Consider the following 16,636-nt stretch of genomic DNA (forward strand, 5'->3'; position numbering starts at 1 on the left):
TACTTCTGGCTGCAGACCAGACCCTGTAAGGCCAGATGAGACCAGGTTTGTGTGTGTGTGTGAGACGTCTGGAGTTTGAGATGTCCCTCAGGGTAACACAGCTGCACTAGGGCTGGCCTTGGTCACAAGTCCGTGATGCGGGTGACTGACCACAAGTGCTCTCTCAGGGGCATGAGCTCTAGGCCCTCGTGGGCCCCAGAAGTGCTCAGCCAGGCTCCCACCACCCTAGCCATGTGTAGGAGCCTGTCCGCAAGCAAAGCCTAGTAGGACCCTGCTTTTAAATTGCTTTTGAGAGCCATGAACTAGAGAAGGAGATGTCCTTTCCTTTGATTTCATTATCCTCATGTTTTCTGTTTATGGACAAATCTGGTGTTGAAGCAGGAGCCGAAGTCGAGTGTCTGCTTCCGTCTCTCCTGGTGAGACACAGCCGCGGGCCTAAGATTAGCACTCACTGGTCCTTGGTGTCAACTCTGGTACTGAGTGTTTCTGTAAAGGGTGCAAAAGGGGCTCTCCTGTCGCTTCCTGATTAGAGGGCCTCTGAACCTGGCTGTGTCCCGGAAGGTGGGCGTCACCATTTATCTCCAGGGCTACATAGTCTCAGCTCCACTCAGACTTCAGGTGATTTTGCAAAACAAAGAAAAAATGTAGGAAACAAAGCCACTAGGGCCACAGATTTCTTCTGTGGTATTTTTAGCAGTATGTGGGCAATTGGAAATGATGGACCTCCTGTTAAGTAAGTATGTGCCGGGCACTTGCACAATTTTATTGTTTTTACAATGGTGTTTTACATCCATTAAATATTGATACATAAGAAAACATTAGGCAACAGGGGAAACAAACTACACAGAATATATAAGAAATTACCCACTGATCCAGAGACATTCCAATTTTTAAAGTGAGTGAAGGAAATGAACAGAAAATTTATAGAAAAGAGGGGCTAACCTGGCGGTCCAGGGGTTAAGATGCCACACTTCCACTGGATTGATCCCTGCATCAGTTCAAAGATCTGCCACAGCCAAATAAGTAAATAAAGCCCAATAAATAAGTATATTTTAAAAATGATATGCGCTAAGCCAAAAACAGCGGAAACCTCTGGGGAAGATAATAGACGTGGGATGACAGCCAAAGAAGGCCTTTCCTTGTCTACACAGTTTTAAAGTTTCAATTTTTATTTTTTAACTCAATTTTAAAAAATATTCTGAGTCATAAGGAAGGACAAAACTGAATCAGTCCCTGACTCCTGTAAGTAAAAGAGGCCTGGGTCTGGCATACGTACCAGCCGATAACCACACACAGTTTGTTTTTATAAGGACAGTGTATTCATACGTCACTTGTCTAATTACAAGTAAATTTTTAAAGTGCATTTTAGAACTTCTATTTCTGGTAGTGATGGGTTAGATTTTTCAGCCAGCCCTCTGCTTTAATTAAAAACACTGGATAACATACAATGACCTACTGACGAACCAGCAGGTTATAAAGAACATCCAGCTCAAGGCTTCCCTGGGGGGGGGGGGGGGCGGTCAGTAGTAAAGAATCCGCCTACCAATGCAGGAGACACAGGTTCAATCCCCGGTCCGCGGGGACCCCACCTGCCGAGGAGCAGCTAAGTGCCAAGTGCTCTAGAGTCGGGGAACCACAACTGCTGAGCTCATGCGCTGCGACTACTGAAGCCCCGGCACCTAGGGCCTGTGCTCCACAAGAGAAGCCAGCGCAATGTGAAGCCCGCGCGCTGAAACGGGGTAGGCCCCGCTCACCGCAACAAGGGAAAGCCCACATGCAGCAACAAAGACTCAGCACAGCCAAAGACAAGCGATTTGTTTAAAAAGGACATCCAGGGCAGATGGTAAGTGAAAGCAGGTAAGGTGCACAAAGGCACTTGTGCCCCTGAGGGCCTCAAGGATGAAGGGTTCAAAGTGGGGATCTACTAGGAGACCCATGCTCCGTTTTGCCAGAACCTCTGGGATATACCTTGAAGAACAGAAGATGGCAGGGAAGGTTGCCCTCACACTGAGCAGAGTCTGGGAAAAGCCAAAGGGAAGTCTGGTTCCTAAGAAGTGAGGGGCGGGGGCAAGTCCTCACCCCAGGTTGACAGCACTGGTTACCCCAGGACACTGCCTGCAGTGACCTCAGTCCTTAGGGGTTCCTGGACTTGCAGTCCTCCCTGGTGCCCGCGAGGAGCAAACACATTCTCTGGAGGAAAGTCACTCATCCTGGGCTCAACCCAACTACTGTCCAAGGAGACCGACTGATGTCCAGTGAGAAATGAACAAGGCGCCAAGAGTGGGGACCAGCAGATGCAACGACAGAAACAGGTTCAAAAAGTCTCCCAGTGTCACAGCTGCCAAGAGCTGGACTAAAACAGTCATGGTGAATGGCACGGAAGACAAGTGGGAGACTACAGGGGGAAATTACCAGGTAACTGAATTACCGGAGAAGGCAATGGCACCCCGCTCCAGTACTCTTGCCTGGAAAATCCCATGGACAGAGGAGCCTGGTGGGCCGCAGTCCATGGGGTCGTTAAGAGTCGTTGACATGACTGAGCAACTTCACTTTCACTTTTCACTTTCATGCGTTGGAGAAGGAAATGGCAACCCACTCCAGTGTTCTTGCCTGGAGAATCCCAGGGACGGGGAAGCCTGGTGGGCTGCCATCTATGCGGTCGCACAGAGTCAGACACGACTGAAGCGACTTAGCAGCAGCAGCAGTGTGAATTACCTAGAAGATGGGGGAAAAAAAAAGTTAGGTAGAACTTCCAATGGCTAAGACTCCACACTCCCAGTGCAGGAGACCCAGGTTCAATCCCTGGTCAGGAAACTAAAATCCTCCATGCCTCATGGGATGGCCTAAAAGTTAAAAAAAAAAAAAAACAGATAAAGTACAGTATTTTAATTATACCTATGCCTTCTTCAGGGCTTCCCAGGTAGTCCTAGTAGTAAAGAACCTGCCTCCCAATACAGGAGGCATAATAGACAATCGAACCCAGGGTTCGATCCCTGGGTAGGGAAGATCCCCTTGATGAGGAAATGGCAACCCACTCCAGAATCCTTGCCTAGAAAACTCATGGACAGAAGAACCTGATGGGCTACAGTCCACAGGGTCACAAAGAGTCGGACACGACTGAGTGAGCACATGCCTCCTTCAACTTAGGAAGTCCTGTTCAACGTCATTTAATTTTGTTAATGCAAATTAAAGCAGTGAGGTAATTTTTGCCCATCATATTGTCAGCTGTTAAAAAAAATGTGTGCAAGCAAGTATCTGGTCTGGTCTTTGTCACTCAGTCATGTCTGACTCACTGTGACCCTGTGGACTGTAGCCTGCCAGGTTCTTCTGTCCATGGAGTTTTCTAAGCAAGAACTCTGGAGTGGGTTGCCATTCCCTTCTCCAGGGAATCTTCCTGACCCAGGGATCAAACCCACATTTCCTGCATTGGCAAGCGGATTCTCTACCACTTGCCACCAGGGAAGCTGGAGCAAGTGTATGTGGCAGAATTATTAGCCATTGCCTTCCAGTATTCTTCGCCAGGGAATCCCATGGACAGAAGAGCCTGAGGGGTTACAGTCCATGGGATCACAAAGAGTCAGACACAACTGAATGACTAACACCAGTCATCTGGGCTTCTCAGGTGGCGCTAATGGTACAAGAACCCGCCTGCCAGTGCGGGAGACAAAAGAGACAAGAGTTCGATCCCTGGGTCAGGAAGATCTCCTGGAGGAGGAAACGGCAACCCACTCCAGTATTCTTGCCTGGAGAATCCCATGGGCAGAAGAGCCTGGGGGGCTACAGTCCATGGGATAGCAAAGAGTCAGACATGACTGAACGACTGAACACAACCAGTTGTCTGTCTCCTTCTTGATAAAGGACCTCTTTGGGGGCAAATGTTTGACAGGCAGCCCCTTCAGGGAAGCTGGGCTCCTCCTTCGGAGTGGATTGCGTGTGCGCGTGTGCTAAGTCCCTTGAATGGTTAGCACTCCCTGCTGTCACAGCTGTGGGCTCAGGTTCAGTTCCAGGTCAGGCAGAAAACAAAAGAGCAAGTTGTTGAAAGTCAATGTGTATATTAGGATCTTGACCGCATAAACACTTTGTGAATAAATACCAATACATTCTAGTTATGACAGATCTGTTGTTTCTGTCCATCCACAATTCAGCCCCCCTTCCTGCTGGTGATAGCGTCCTGACTTCACCCCTGAGGCCCTGGATCCATCCTTGACCCAGGCCTGGCTCAGCTGAGCCCTGCAGCCCCTCTGGTAGTTGCCTGAAGGTGAACCCATGAACCAATGAACCCTAATGAAACCCAACTCTAAAATCTGAGCCAGAACTGGCATAAGCCTGGGGCCAGTAAACCAAAGGCAGGGAGAGTTCATCTTGAAAGCAAGGGGGATTTAATGACCACACACATGACCAAACAGTCCAGGGTCAGCCAGCATCCTAGGAAATCCTCCAACAGAAGAAATGAAATAGACACGTTAGGGAGGAAAAAAAAATGGAGCAAAGATGACAGAGGGAGCAGGAACTAACGTCACTGTCCTCAGAGAGATGAGGGCAAGCACTGGAATCACGAAACAAGAACAGCATGCATGAGAAAAGAAGAGCTGGAGAATAGGAAAGCTCTGGGGAATGGCAGACAGAATATCCGAAATAAAAGCATTCAACAGAAAGCTTAGAAGAAAATGAAGAGAGAATCCTCCAGAAAATGTACTGAGAGGTTAAGTGATGAAAAATAGAAGAGAAGTTAAAATTGAGAGGAGTGGGACAGAGGGTCCAACATCTGAAAAACTCAAAATTCCAGAAAAGGAGGAAAGAAAACCAAGGGGAACATGATCAAAGAAGTTACTCAGACTCACTTCTCAGAACAGATAAAAACATGAGTCTCCAGATTAAAGTGGCTGCCTGAATGTCCATGAGGGAATTTCAGAATACAAGGGTTTTTTTTTTTTTTTTTAATATATTTACAAGCTTCCGGAGAGAAAAACTGGAGGAAGACATGGCAACCCACTCCAGTATTCTTGCCAGGAAAATCCCACAGAGGAGCCTGGCAGTCTATAGTCTATGCAGTCACAAAGGGTCAGACATGACCGAGCACGCAGCACAGAGAGAAAGCATCAGTCACGTGCAAAGGACTGGGTATCAAAATGGCCCTGGAAGCCCGCAGCAGCAATGCCCAAAGCCAAAAAGCAATGAAGAGGAGAGGGGCCTCCGCAGGGGTCCAGCAGTCTACTGCTCCCAGTGCAGGGGGCCCAGGTTCCATCCCCGATCAGGGAGCTAGATCCTGCATGCTGCAGCTGAGCCCAGCACACGCCGCCCGGACCTCATACGCTGGCCTCACATCTGGACGTTCCCAGGCCACCTGTACTTCCGACCAGCTGGCTACAAAATCAGGATTCCTGTGACCCACTCAGGTTCGTTAATGCGTTAGATCAACTCACAGAATTCAGGAAAGCACTTACACTGATGATTGTCTGAGTGTGTGTCTGTGTGTTCAGTGGTGTCCGATTCTTTGTGACCCCATGGACTGTAGCCCCCCAGACTCCTCTGTTCGTGGGATTTTCCAGACAAGAATACTGGAGTGGGCAGCCATTCCCTTGTTCAGGAGATCTTCTTGACCCAGGGATCGAACCTGGTTCTCCCACATTGCAGGCGGATTCTTTACCGTCTGAGCCACCAGAGTTTGAAGCTCTCACCCAGAAAACAGGATAAAGACCAGACAAATGATTAGACAATGGGAGGATGGGAGGGAAAGTATACATGTCTCTGTGTGGTTTAAACAGTTTAACCTGCACCTTCCAGAGTGGGATGTCAATAGATATGATCTAAACTGGAAAAAGCAAGTAAAAGCATTAGAAGCACATTGTTTAGAAATAGGGCAAGAGAGATCTGAAGAAATGGGAGTGGTCACAAGTGAGGAGAAACTTTTCTTGTTGCTGCAGATTTTGTAGAACTATTTGACTTACACAACTTGGTATACGTGTTACTTTGATTAAAAAAAAAAAAAGTAAGACAGGGACTTACCTGGCAGTCCAGTGGTTAGGACTCCATGCTTCTAACTGCAGGGGGCCTGGGTTCAATCCTTGATCAAGGAGCAAGGATCCTGCGTGTTGCTGCATGGTGCAGCAAAAAAAAAAAAAAGAGAAATTTGAAAAAAAAAAAAAAGATTGAAGGGAAGGAGAGGAAGAAAGCAAAAGAAAGGGTGGCGGCTTTGGTCAAGCCAGTGCTCAGGTGTGGACCAGAGAAAGGCTCTTGGGGAGAGCTGCCCCAGGAAGACACCTGACTGCAGGTTTGCATGATGTAAAGGTGAGCAATGAGCCTGGTGAAGGAAGAGAGCCTGCAGAGGCAGCAGGTGGGGAAGAAGGGGGAACCAAGAGTGCTCTCCCAGCAAAGCTGCCTAGAGGTGGAACGAGCTGAGAGATTCAGTGGAGGTCCCTGGTGACATCAGGCAGAGCTGTCTGGGTGGAGTGACGAGGCAGAGGCCAGGCTCCAGAGAGGGAAAGAGGGACAGGCCGATAGGGGTATGGACAGAACTATCATGGGGCATCTTTCCAGCAAGTTTGGCAGGAAAGGCAGGAGAGTGAGGTGGAGGGGAGGAGCGGTGTGTTTTTAAGATGAGAGAGCTGTGGGAATGAGAAAGCGCTGTCGGAAAGAAGCCAGCAGAGTGGAGAGGTTAAAAATTCAGTGGTGAGGGGAGTGGATCCTCTGGGCGTGAGGTCTCCTAGGAGGCAGGAAGAGGCAGAAACAGCTCTGCTCTCAACTCTCCCAGGCAGAGGAAGGGGCACGCCTGCCCTGGGCAGGAGGGAGCCAGATCATTCATTCCGCAGACACCCGGCTAGTGGGGTGCAGTCCCACTGCCCCGATGGAAGGCCATAATTGGCCTCCTATCATGGCTGGAAGAGGCCCCCTTGGGAACCCAGATTTTTCTGCCTCCAAAGATGGGCTCTTGCTGCGCTTGTTTCTCTATGGAGGCAGATGCAGTCCCTGCCCCCCGGAGCACCTCATCTGGGGTGAAGCTGCCAGACAGAGTGCCAGACAGTGTTCAGGCAAGGGCGAGAGGGGAAGCCCCAATCTCCATTCCCAAAGGGCCTGGAAGAATCCAAAAATCGGATCAAGCGGGGGCACAGGTGTGGCAGCTATGTGAGGGCGGAGACAGTAAGGGGGGAGGGGGCTGTGACCACAGGAGGACCCCTGTCCCCCTCCAGTGGGGCACCGCCGTGCTCCCCCCAGGAGCAGCTCTCTGTGGCCAGTGCTTTGGGCTTTCGGAGGGAGAACTGGAGCATCCTGATTTCAGCGTCAGCCCATCTCCAGATGAGAGAGAACAGAGTAGCCAAGGGGCGGGATATGGAGACAGAGGGACCCTTCCTAACCCGCGGGCAAGCGGCTGGGCACGACCGGGGAGGCCCACTGTCCTGAGCCGCTGAGGAGGGGGCTGGGGAGGGCGGAGGGTGGGGGTAGCGATGGGGCCTGGCCACCCGGCGGTGCGCACAGCGCAGGGGCGCAGAGAACCAAGCTTAGCTCTCCAGTTGGCCAGGGTGGCCCCTACGGCCCCATCTGGTCCTTCGGGGTCCACGCCCACCTGACCGCCGGCCACAACTCTCCGCGCCCCCAGGCCCGTCCCCGCCACTTCAGGATCCAGGACATGGGTCCAGGGCGACGAAGAAGAGGCCTCTCTAGGGTGTGCGCAGCGGCCAGGGGTTGGGGCTTCGTGAACCGAGCGTCACCTAACTGAGTGCGACTTGAACCCCGTTTGTCCCGGGGCCGTGCCTGCCATTCAGCGGGCTGCCGAGCCCGGCTGGGAGCCTCCCCCGCACTCGCGCGGCGACAGTCGCCAACCCGGGCGCGCGGACGCGCACACCCGGAGATGCTGCGGAGCGCCCTGCGCCTGCCCCGGGGCCCCCGGCTCGCGCCCCCCGCGCGGGGTGAGTGGCCGGGCCGGGAAGGGTTAAGCCCACCGAGCTCGTGGCGGCCTAGAGCGGCGGCGGCGGCGGGGGCCAGGGCGCGGGGGACAGGATGCGGATGCCGGGGGGACTTCCTGTGCCGGCCCCCGCCGCCCCCGCCCCTGCCCCCGGCCCGGCCGCTGCCCGCTCGGACGCACGGCCGGCCGGTCGCACGCTCAGGCGGGCGGGCGAGCGCACGGGGACCCCGGCCCGGCCGCGGCGCCCGCCCCGCGCCCGCCTTCCGCGCGGCCCGGCCCGGCCCAGGCCGCCCGCCCGCCGGCTCCTGGCACCTGTGGCGGCGGGCAGATCCCTGGCCGGCCCCGCGCTGCCCCGGGCTGAAACAACAGCGGTCCACCGCCCACCAGGTCCGCCCCCGGTCCGCCCTCGGCGCCCGCGATGGTCCCGCCCTGAGCCCCGCGCTGGTTCGGGGCTCTGTCTCCCCACCACCCCGCACCTCGCCCCCCGCCCCCCGCCCCAGGGGGCCCACACCAACTTCTGCTCCTGAACTCCGCTCTGCCCCCCTTCTTTTGGCCCAGGGCGACCTCGGCAACCCTGACAGCGACAGACCGTCCCAACTGACCAGAAAGGCCCGCCGGGTGACCCAGCGCCTTCCAGGCTCTTTCTGGATGCGGGCGCCTGGCGAAGGAGCTGGCTGAACGCTCTGGCCTTCACCTTCCATTCCCTGCTGACCACACCTCCGCGAGCGCCCAGGCTGCCCGCAGAGCAGGCGATGCTTGTGCCAGGTGAGGCCCAGGGGGGTCGGTCAGCAGAGCGGAACCGGGACGCTTTTCTTAAGAGGGCTGGGCTGGATTCTTGGAAGCTACAGGGACCTGGAGTCATCCTCTCAGGAGGCGAGGATACCGCCACCGGGACCCTGGGGGGACGCTGGAGAGGGGTGGGAGGACGCTGGAGAGGGGCGGGGAGCCCTGCAGACCTCAGGAGGCTGGGGCACAGGGCCAGGCCGCAGCCCTCCAGTCGCAAGGCTTGTAGTGCTCCGGGAACCTGGCTTCCTGGGAACTGAGGTGGCACCTGGACGGACTCACATGGCCCAGCACTGGCGGTCTGCTGGTGACCTGGGAAGACTGGGCGAATCCCCAGAGCACCTTGGGAGGCAAGAGACCAGGGGATTGAACAGACTTGTCCATGCTTTGCGGGGGCCAGGGGAATGTGAGATGGAGATGGACAAACAAGTCTTTTTTTCTTGTAAACTTTCCCAAACGTCCCTTCTGGGAGTGTACCTAGCCGTAGTCTCTCACCATTGGTGTTGAGCGGCTGCAAGGGGTGCCCCAGGCAGGAGGCTGAACACGGGCCCTGCACAAAGTCAGGAGAGTCAGGACTCCCGAGCCGGCCCTGGGAGCAGGGCCTCCAGGCTGCCCTTGCTCATCCCTTTCCCGGCTGTGGACCACACCGTCCTCCTTTCTGGCAGGGGTGAGCTGCCAACTTGGGGGCAGCAAGGCATCAGGGCCCCTGGCGCGGGGCTCCCCGCCAGTCTGAACAGCTTCCTTCCTTCCCCTTAGCACAGCCAGCTCCCCAGGATCTTGGCCTGACCGCCAGGATGAAGGTGAGGAGGGCAACCAGGACCTTCGTTCGGAAGCCTCGCCGTCTTAAAGATGGGGGCCTGGGGCCTGACACCCCCTCAGGTAAGGGGCTAAGGGTGGGGGGCACCTCTGACCTCCTGAACGAGGAGATGGTCCTCAGGTCCCTGGCGAGGATCCTTTGACTAAGCCCCAGGCCTGCTGAGAGGGAGCCCTAAAGGTTGGCAAGCAGCCCGCTGTCTGGGGTGTGGTGGGCAGGCTGCACCCCCTCATTTCTGCAGGGTCACCTCAGGGTTTTCTGAGGCCACCGTCGGGCTGCAGTGTTGCTGGTGAGGGCTGCCTCGCGGCACGCACATTCTCAGCCCTCGTCCCCCACCTGCACGCATGCTGACTGGGAACCGCTGCTGGTTCCCAGGGCTCACACAACCTCCGTTTCCTCCCGCTCTCCCTGATTCCAGACTCAAGGTCCCAGATTGAATTCAGGGGCTGAGGGGCACGCTTGTCACTGGTCGTGTGGCTTTTCTTTTCTCTGTGGCCTCTGGTCTTGCCCTTTTCCTTGACTTCTGCCTGCTTCCATCCATCTTTCTCTCCTTTTTCCCAGAGTCAAATGTGGCCTCACATTACGTTCCAAGACCTGCCCTGCTCCCTACTCTTGGCAGATCTTCCAAGGCGGCCATGCTCACGGGAGCCACTTCCCTACTCTGTGCTTTGAGAGCACTGAGTGAGGGGCTGGGCAGGGTTGAAAAGAACATGAAAAGGACCAGAGGGACGAGGCGTTGGATGGGCATGTGTGGACTCAACTAGCACCCTTCCACCACACACACCCCCACACCCCCCTCCCCCCACCGCCAGCTTCCCCATGTGGCTTGTGAGATCAGAGTTCCCAGACCAGGGATCGAACCCACACCCTCTGCAGTAAGAGCTCAGAGTCCTAATCACTGGACCACCAGGGAATTCCCAGGACTCTTGGCTTAAATACTCAACTGACAAAAATCTCGTGAGAGCAGGCACATCAGATGACACTTCAGTATACATTTACCAAAATATCGTTGGTAACAGCGTGCAAATGCCGTGAGAAGCAGGGACTGGTCATTTGGCCAAGCACTGTCCTAGAAATGAGAGGACCTACCCAGAGGGGTGATGAGTCCCGGCTGCCCCCAGAGGTGGGAGGAGAAGGGAGTGCCCGTGTGACCTTGGATTTGCTGAGACAACAGGTTGTCTGTGATGGTCTGTCTTCCCTCACTTCCCGCATACTCCCACCTGGTGTGAGTGTGTAAGAAAAATGCACTCACTGATCCATTAGCCTAAGCGAAGGGTCTTGGGAATAGGTTTTCTAAGAGGGAATTATTTACATGTAGATATCCCTTGATTTTATGAAATCAGTATATTCCTGGAAAATCAGCCAGAAAGCAAAATTGGGTCAACCAAACCTCTACTTCCCATTACAAAGCTGAAAATATGATGCTATGGGAAAAACAAATGTTGAATCAGACTTGGGAATGGAGAAGGCCTCCTTGGATTTTCTGATAGCACAGCAGTATGCTCAGAGTGAGAAATTGCATGTGGGGTTTGTGACATGTAGCAACGAGCTGAGTCCTATATAGCCGAGTTTGCTCTGCATTGTGTACCATGCTGGGGCTGTGTGTTTATCCCCTCTAATTTTTCGCAATTTCTCCAAAAGGGGTTTAGCTCCTTTAAGCAGATGGGGAAACTCAGGTTCCCAGGGGCTAAGTAACTGGCCAGTTGCCACTTAGACTTGGGGCTGTGAATTGTTCCTTCCCATCTGAGAATTAACAGCCTAAAACCACTTCCAGCCTCAGACTTCCCTGGCGGTCCAGCGGTTGAGACTCTGCATTTCTAATGCAGGGGACTCGGGTTCCACTCCTGGTTGGAGAACTAAGATCCTACATGCTGAGTGGTACAGCCAAAAAACAACAAGCAGACCACTTTCAGTCTAAAGGCTATTTCAGATGGAGCTAGTTGTATCCCTGGTATTAATATTTCCAAACTGCTTGCTAATTTTCAAACTAATTCCTACCCCACAGGGAGAGGGATTTTTCAAGCACCTACTAGGGGTAATGCCGGGGCCCTTCCTGCTTGACTCATTAAGCTGGCAGTGTGGGGATGACAAAGGTATGTTCCAGCCCTGGAGGGCCCTGAACCTGCAGGAGGTTAGCCAGCTGCTACCTGGTAGAATTACTGGGCACCTCCTACCTGGAAACCTCGTTCTCTCTGACTTCGCTGATTTTTAGAAAGTGCCATGGAAACACTTCCAGGCAGCCTGACAGAAATTCTTTATTATGTACAGAGAGGGTGAGTTTCATTCGTTTCAAGTGTGACCTCTGACTGAGGTCAGAGTTCAGCATGGGCTTGTGGCTTAGCCATGGGAATGGCAGGTTCACAGATTCCTCTCGGATGGCGGTTAGGCCCAAAGGACTTTTCAGGGAGTGGTGTTGGGGAGCCCCAGGCACCCAGGGTGGTGTCACTGCCAAGGTCTAAGCATCGACCCTGTGTGGAAGAAGGCCCCGAGGCGAGGTTGGGGGCCTGGGGTCCAGAGTGATGTGACCAGCTAGCTGTTCCTTGGATACATTTCTAAGCCAGCTCCACACCACTGGGCATTTCCCTTTCTATCGTGCTGCCGTTGTCATTCAGAGAAGGCGATGGCACCCCGCTCCAGTACTCTTGCCTGGAAAATCCCATGGACAGAGGAGCCTGGTAGGCTGCAGTCCATGGGGTCGCTAAGAGTCGGGTACGACTGAGCGACTTCACTTTCACTTTTCACTTTCATGCACTGGAGAAGGAAATGGCAACCCACTCCAGTGTTCTTGCCTGGAGAATCTCAAGGACAGGGGAGCCTGGTAGGCTGCCGTCTATGGGGTCACACAGAGTCGGGCATGACTGAAGCAACTTAGCAGCAGCAGCCGTTGTCATTTGGGGGTCCCTGCTGAGGGCTCAGGAGTGTATCATAGAGTGACTGTACATGGGGGAGGGTAAGGAAGGACATCATGGGAGTCTGAACCAGAGGGCTGACTCCAGATCTTTCTCTCCTGGCTTCCTGCCATTCCCACTCCAGGTGGCAGCGGTGGGAGCGAGAGTCAGGAGGGAGAAAATGCTCAGGAGAGGAGCAGCAGCCCACTGCGGCCAGCAGTCTCAGCTCCCAAGCGGGCCAGTGAAGTCGCTGAGGAGACTGCACCAGGACGGCAGAAGCTGCAAGCCCGACAGTTAAAACAGCAGCAGGAGCAGCAGCCACAACTGCAGCCGCACAGCCAAGGGCCAGGGCCTCAGCCAGCGCCGCAGAAGCAGCAAGATGGGCAAGAGCCGCTGCCCCAACCGCAGCCAGAATTGCAGGAAGAACCCCAGTCTGCGCAACAGGGGCCGCTGAAACCACGGCTGCGGCTGATGCCGCGGCAGAAACAGTCACGGGAGCAGCACAGGCAGGTGCGACGGCGGTCAAGGCTGCGGCAGGAACGGTTCCAGCGGCAGGAACTGCAGGAAAAGCCCCCATGTGTGCAGTATGAGCAGCAGAAGCAGCTGCAGCAGCAGGAACAATCAGAGGTGGGGCAAGTGCAAGAACAGCAGCTGCCACAGCTGCAGCAGGAGCTGCAACAGGACTTACAGCAGGGATGGCCACAGCAGCCGCAGCAAGCGGCACAGCAGCCGCAGCAGCTACAACAGCAGGAGCCATTACAACCACAGCCGGAGTCACTGCAACCACAGCAAGAACAGTCGCAGCAGCTGCAGCAGCAGCAAGAACAGCTCCAGCACCAAGAACAGTTGCAGCAACAGCTGTTGCAGCAGCAAGAGTTACAGCGGAGGCAGCAGCAAGAGCAGCAGGAACAGTTACCACAGCAGGAGCAGTTACAGCTGCAGCAGCAGTTGCAGAAGCAGCAGGAGCAGTTGCAGCTGTTGCAGCAGCAGCAAGAACAGCTGGAGCTGTTGCTGCAGCAGCAGCTGCAGCTGCAGCAGCAGCTGCAGCCCCGGCCTCTAGGGCCGGAGGACGAGGAGGAGGTGGAGCTGGAGCTCATGCCGGTGGACGTGGAGTCTGAGCAGGAGCTGGAGCGCCAGCGTCAGGAGCTGGAGCGCCAGCAGGAGCAGCGGCAGCTGCAGCTCCAACTGCAGGAGCAGTTGCAGCAGCTGGAGAAGCAGCTGGAGCAGCAGCTAGCGCAGCCGCCGGAGGTGCAGCTGGAGCTGACCCCGGTGGAGCCTGGAGTCCATGCGCCGGAGCTGCAGCTGGAGCTGACCCCAGTGCCGCCCGAGCTGCAGCTGGAGCTGGTGCCGGCCGCCGCGGGGGCGCCCGCCGCGGTGGTGGTGGCGCCCCCGGGCTACGTGGTGCTGCAGGAGCTGATGGTGCTGCCAGCGGCCGTATCGGCCCCCTCGATCGTGGCCGTCCCGGGCCCGCCGAGCGGCGCGGCCCTGACGCCGGCCCGGCCACCGCGGCGGCGACGGCGCGCCCGGGACCGGCCGACCATCTGCGGGGAGTGTGGCAAAGGCTTCAGCCGCAGCACGGACCTGGTGCGCCACCAGGCCACGCACACGGGCGAGCGGCCGCACCGCTGCGGCGAGTGCGGCAAGAGCTTCTCGCAGCACTCGAACCTGGTGACGCACCAGCGCATCCACACGGGCGAGAAGCCCTACGCGTGCCCGTACTGCGCCAAGCGCTTCAGCGAGAGCTCGGCGCTCGTGCAGCACCAGCGCACGCACACGGGCGAGCGGCCCTACGCCTGCGGCGACTGCGGCAAGCGCTTCAGCGTCTCGTCCAACCTGCTGCGCCACCGCCGCACGCACTCTGGCGAGCGGCCCTACGCCTGCGAGGACTGCGGCGAGCGCTTCCGTCACAAGGTTCAGATCCGCCGCCACGAGCGCCAGCTGCACGGCGCTGGCCGCTCCCGGGGCCTCGGGCTGCTCCGCGGCGCGCGCGCGGCCGCCGGGGGTGCCCCGCGCGCCGAGCCCGCGGCGGACAAGGCGCCCTGACCCAGGGTCGGGGCTGGGGACGAGGGCGCCGAGGTCGGGGAGGGCGCCGCTTCCCCTGCACCCGGGAAGCACCGCGCGCGCTTGGAGGTCTTGACCGCTTGCCGCAACATCCTGGAATATCGCTGGGATATCGCTGGCATCCTTCTTCCGGGCCAACTGAGTGACGGGCCAATTCACCCTCGGAAACACTCCACGGGAGGATATCGACGAGGCTAAAGCGGCACGGAGGTGGCACATTACTGCTCACAGCACGTGGTTCAGGGTCGTCTGCAGGTACCAATAGGTGAGAAGTTGGCCAGTTTCTCCCCCGGGGAAATTGGACTTGACTGGAGTTGAGAGCCATGGGGGGAAACTCCCAACGGCAGGTCGAGACGGTGGGTGACATTCGACAGAGCTCCAACACTAACCAGGGAAGCCGACATACGTGGTAAAACACACGTAAAAGGGTCCTGGTGAAAATTATTTCATGGGGGAAGAGGAAATTTATCTGCACTACATAGAAAACTGATCAAGGCATTCAGTTATCCTCAGTGGCTTTTGCCTTCAAAATACTTCCGCTAATGAAAGTTCATCAGGGTGGATGAAATTCTGATGTAGATGTTTTATGTTCATTAACACAAGGTCCCAGCGTCCACTGGGTCAATGTGCAAAGGCCAGGAAGTGCACTCTGGGCGAAGGTGAAACCTTCCGTCCAGGGCCACACCCAAACAAGCCTCCGAGGCAGGGCTGGGGCTCCCAGGCTCACAGACGGTCCCTAAATCCTCTTGAATAGAAGCCAGGGGCGGAAGCAGAGGGCATCCTGTGAGTGCTGTCCAAGGTCCTAAGGGGTGGTCCCTCCATCGCTCCCAAAGACCTCCCCTTAGCGCCCACCTGCCTTGCCTTCTCAGAAGCCAGTGCACCCACTGCGGCTTGGGGGCTGGGACCTTGAGATGCAGGGGCAGGTTCTCCCAGGCCAGGCCGCGCAGAGGGCCAGCCCAAGTAGACCCTGCCTCATCACGGGGGGTCAGAAGGAAAATGCTGGGGACAAGGACGGGAGGCAACAGAAATGCTCTTTATGGCGATTTTGTAAACATCTGGGGGTCAGTCGGAGCAGCAGCAATCTCGATGTCTTGTGGGAGGGCAGGGTGATGTTATGGGGGCACCTGATACCTCTGGTCCTTCCGGCCCTTCCTGCTCCTGACTCCCCCACGTGGCTCCTTAGACGCTGCCTGACTCCCCTCCCTGCTTCTCCTTTACTAGCACAGCCTGCTCCGTTTTACCAACGTGTTGGTAAGTGAGAAACAAAATAAACAAAAATGAGGAAATACCTTGTCCTGTCTTTGTGTTTTCACCTCTGGATTTTATGGGGCTTCATTTCTCTGTCACATTTTGCCCACTGCTTTAGAAGCAGACAACTTCATATTTAGAACAATTCCCAGCTCTGCACCCCAGACCCTTCCTTCCAGCCGGACATTCTTGGCCAGGGATGGGCTTATTCAGTAAAACTCTCCTGGGAGGGACGGGGACCAGAAAGTGGATGCTGGAGGAAGCCGGTTTGGGGCGTCTTCTCCAGACAACTTTTGAAGCGTCCAGTCCAACGGCAGTGTGGACTGCTGTGACGGTGGCGAGTGTGCTGGGTCACCTGGAGGGGTGTCGTGAGGACTGAGAGCCCTCCCATCCCCGAGAGCCCCTGGCTCTAAGACTCAACAGTCAAATGCTCTCAGATGCCTCTTTACCATCTTTGTCTCCCCTTGTCATCCAGCTTTTGCTTTCAACTGTCCTGCCCTCAGCTTTTCTTTGCTAGATGACCCTGGGGCTGCTGAAGCCTCTTGACCCACCTGTGCGGAGAGCTGGATGTACCTGGAGATTGCCTCCCCCAAGGTGGCTCCGGGCCAATGAGAGACAGGTGTGGGAGGGCGCTGCAAGCCAAGCTCCTCCCCTTCCAGCCAGCACCCCCGGAGGCATGGATCATGGCCAAGCTTGTCTGTGGGATCCCATGTGAGCATCTCTGCAGGGTTTGCCTTGAGGCTCACCCTTTCTCTGCTTCTTCTCCTTTGTGGTCTAATTTCCTTTACTCAGATACTCACTGGGAGCAGGGCCTTAATAAATCACTCATGCCTATAATCCTTGTTTCAGGGTCTGCTTGTCAGGAGCCCACCTTAAGACTGATGGTATTGATAGTGGTCTTAGGAAGTGGAGTCTAAGGTGGGGACCGTGGGCTTGGCCCAC

The 16,636-nt window shown here is 55.9% G+C and overlaps 1 protein-coding gene and 1 long non-coding RNA gene across 3 annotated transcripts; one reads left to right on the plus strand and one right to left on the minus strand.

Moving 5' to 3' along the window:
- Positions 1–729: 729 nt before the first annotated feature.
- LOC138429053 (uncharacterized) lies at positions 730–7,718 on the minus strand. The gene is made up of 3 exons (XR_011252659.1): positions 7,562–7,718; positions 6,007–6,095; positions 730–2,715 (listed from the first exon to the last, which is right to left on the minus strand). It is a non-coding gene; the product is annotated as an uncharacterized lncRNA (long non-coding RNA).
- A 328-nt stretch (positions 7,719–8,046) lies between these two features.
- Positions 8,047–15,732, plus strand: ZNF853 (zinc finger protein 853). 2 transcript variants are annotated; one of them, XM_069570148.1, is made up of 4 exons: positions 8,047–8,287; positions 8,459–8,665; positions 9,440–9,562; positions 12,531–15,732. In XM_069570148.1, the coding sequence occupies exons 2-4, from the start codon at positions 8,653–8,655 to the stop codon at positions 14,426–14,428; spliced, it is 2,034 nt and encodes a 677-aa protein (XP_069426249.1). In that variant the 5' UTR covers positions 8,047–8,287; positions 8,459–8,652; the 3' UTR covers positions 14,429–15,732. The 2 variants fall into 2 exon arrangements, with proteins under 2 accessions (XP_069426249.1, XP_069426250.1); XM_069570149.1 differs by having other exon boundaries at positions 8,100–8,287; positions 9,445–9,562.
- The last annotated feature ends 904 nt before the right edge of the window (positions 15,733–16,636 follow it).

This window comes from Ovis canadensis, chromosome 24, assembly GCF_042477335.2.
Source record: "Ovis canadensis isolate MfBH-ARS-UI-01 breed Bighorn chromosome 24, ARS-UI_OviCan_v2, whole genome shotgun sequence".
Taxonomy (NCBI): Eukaryota; Metazoa; Chordata; class Mammalia; order Artiodactyla; family Bovidae; genus Ovis; species Ovis canadensis.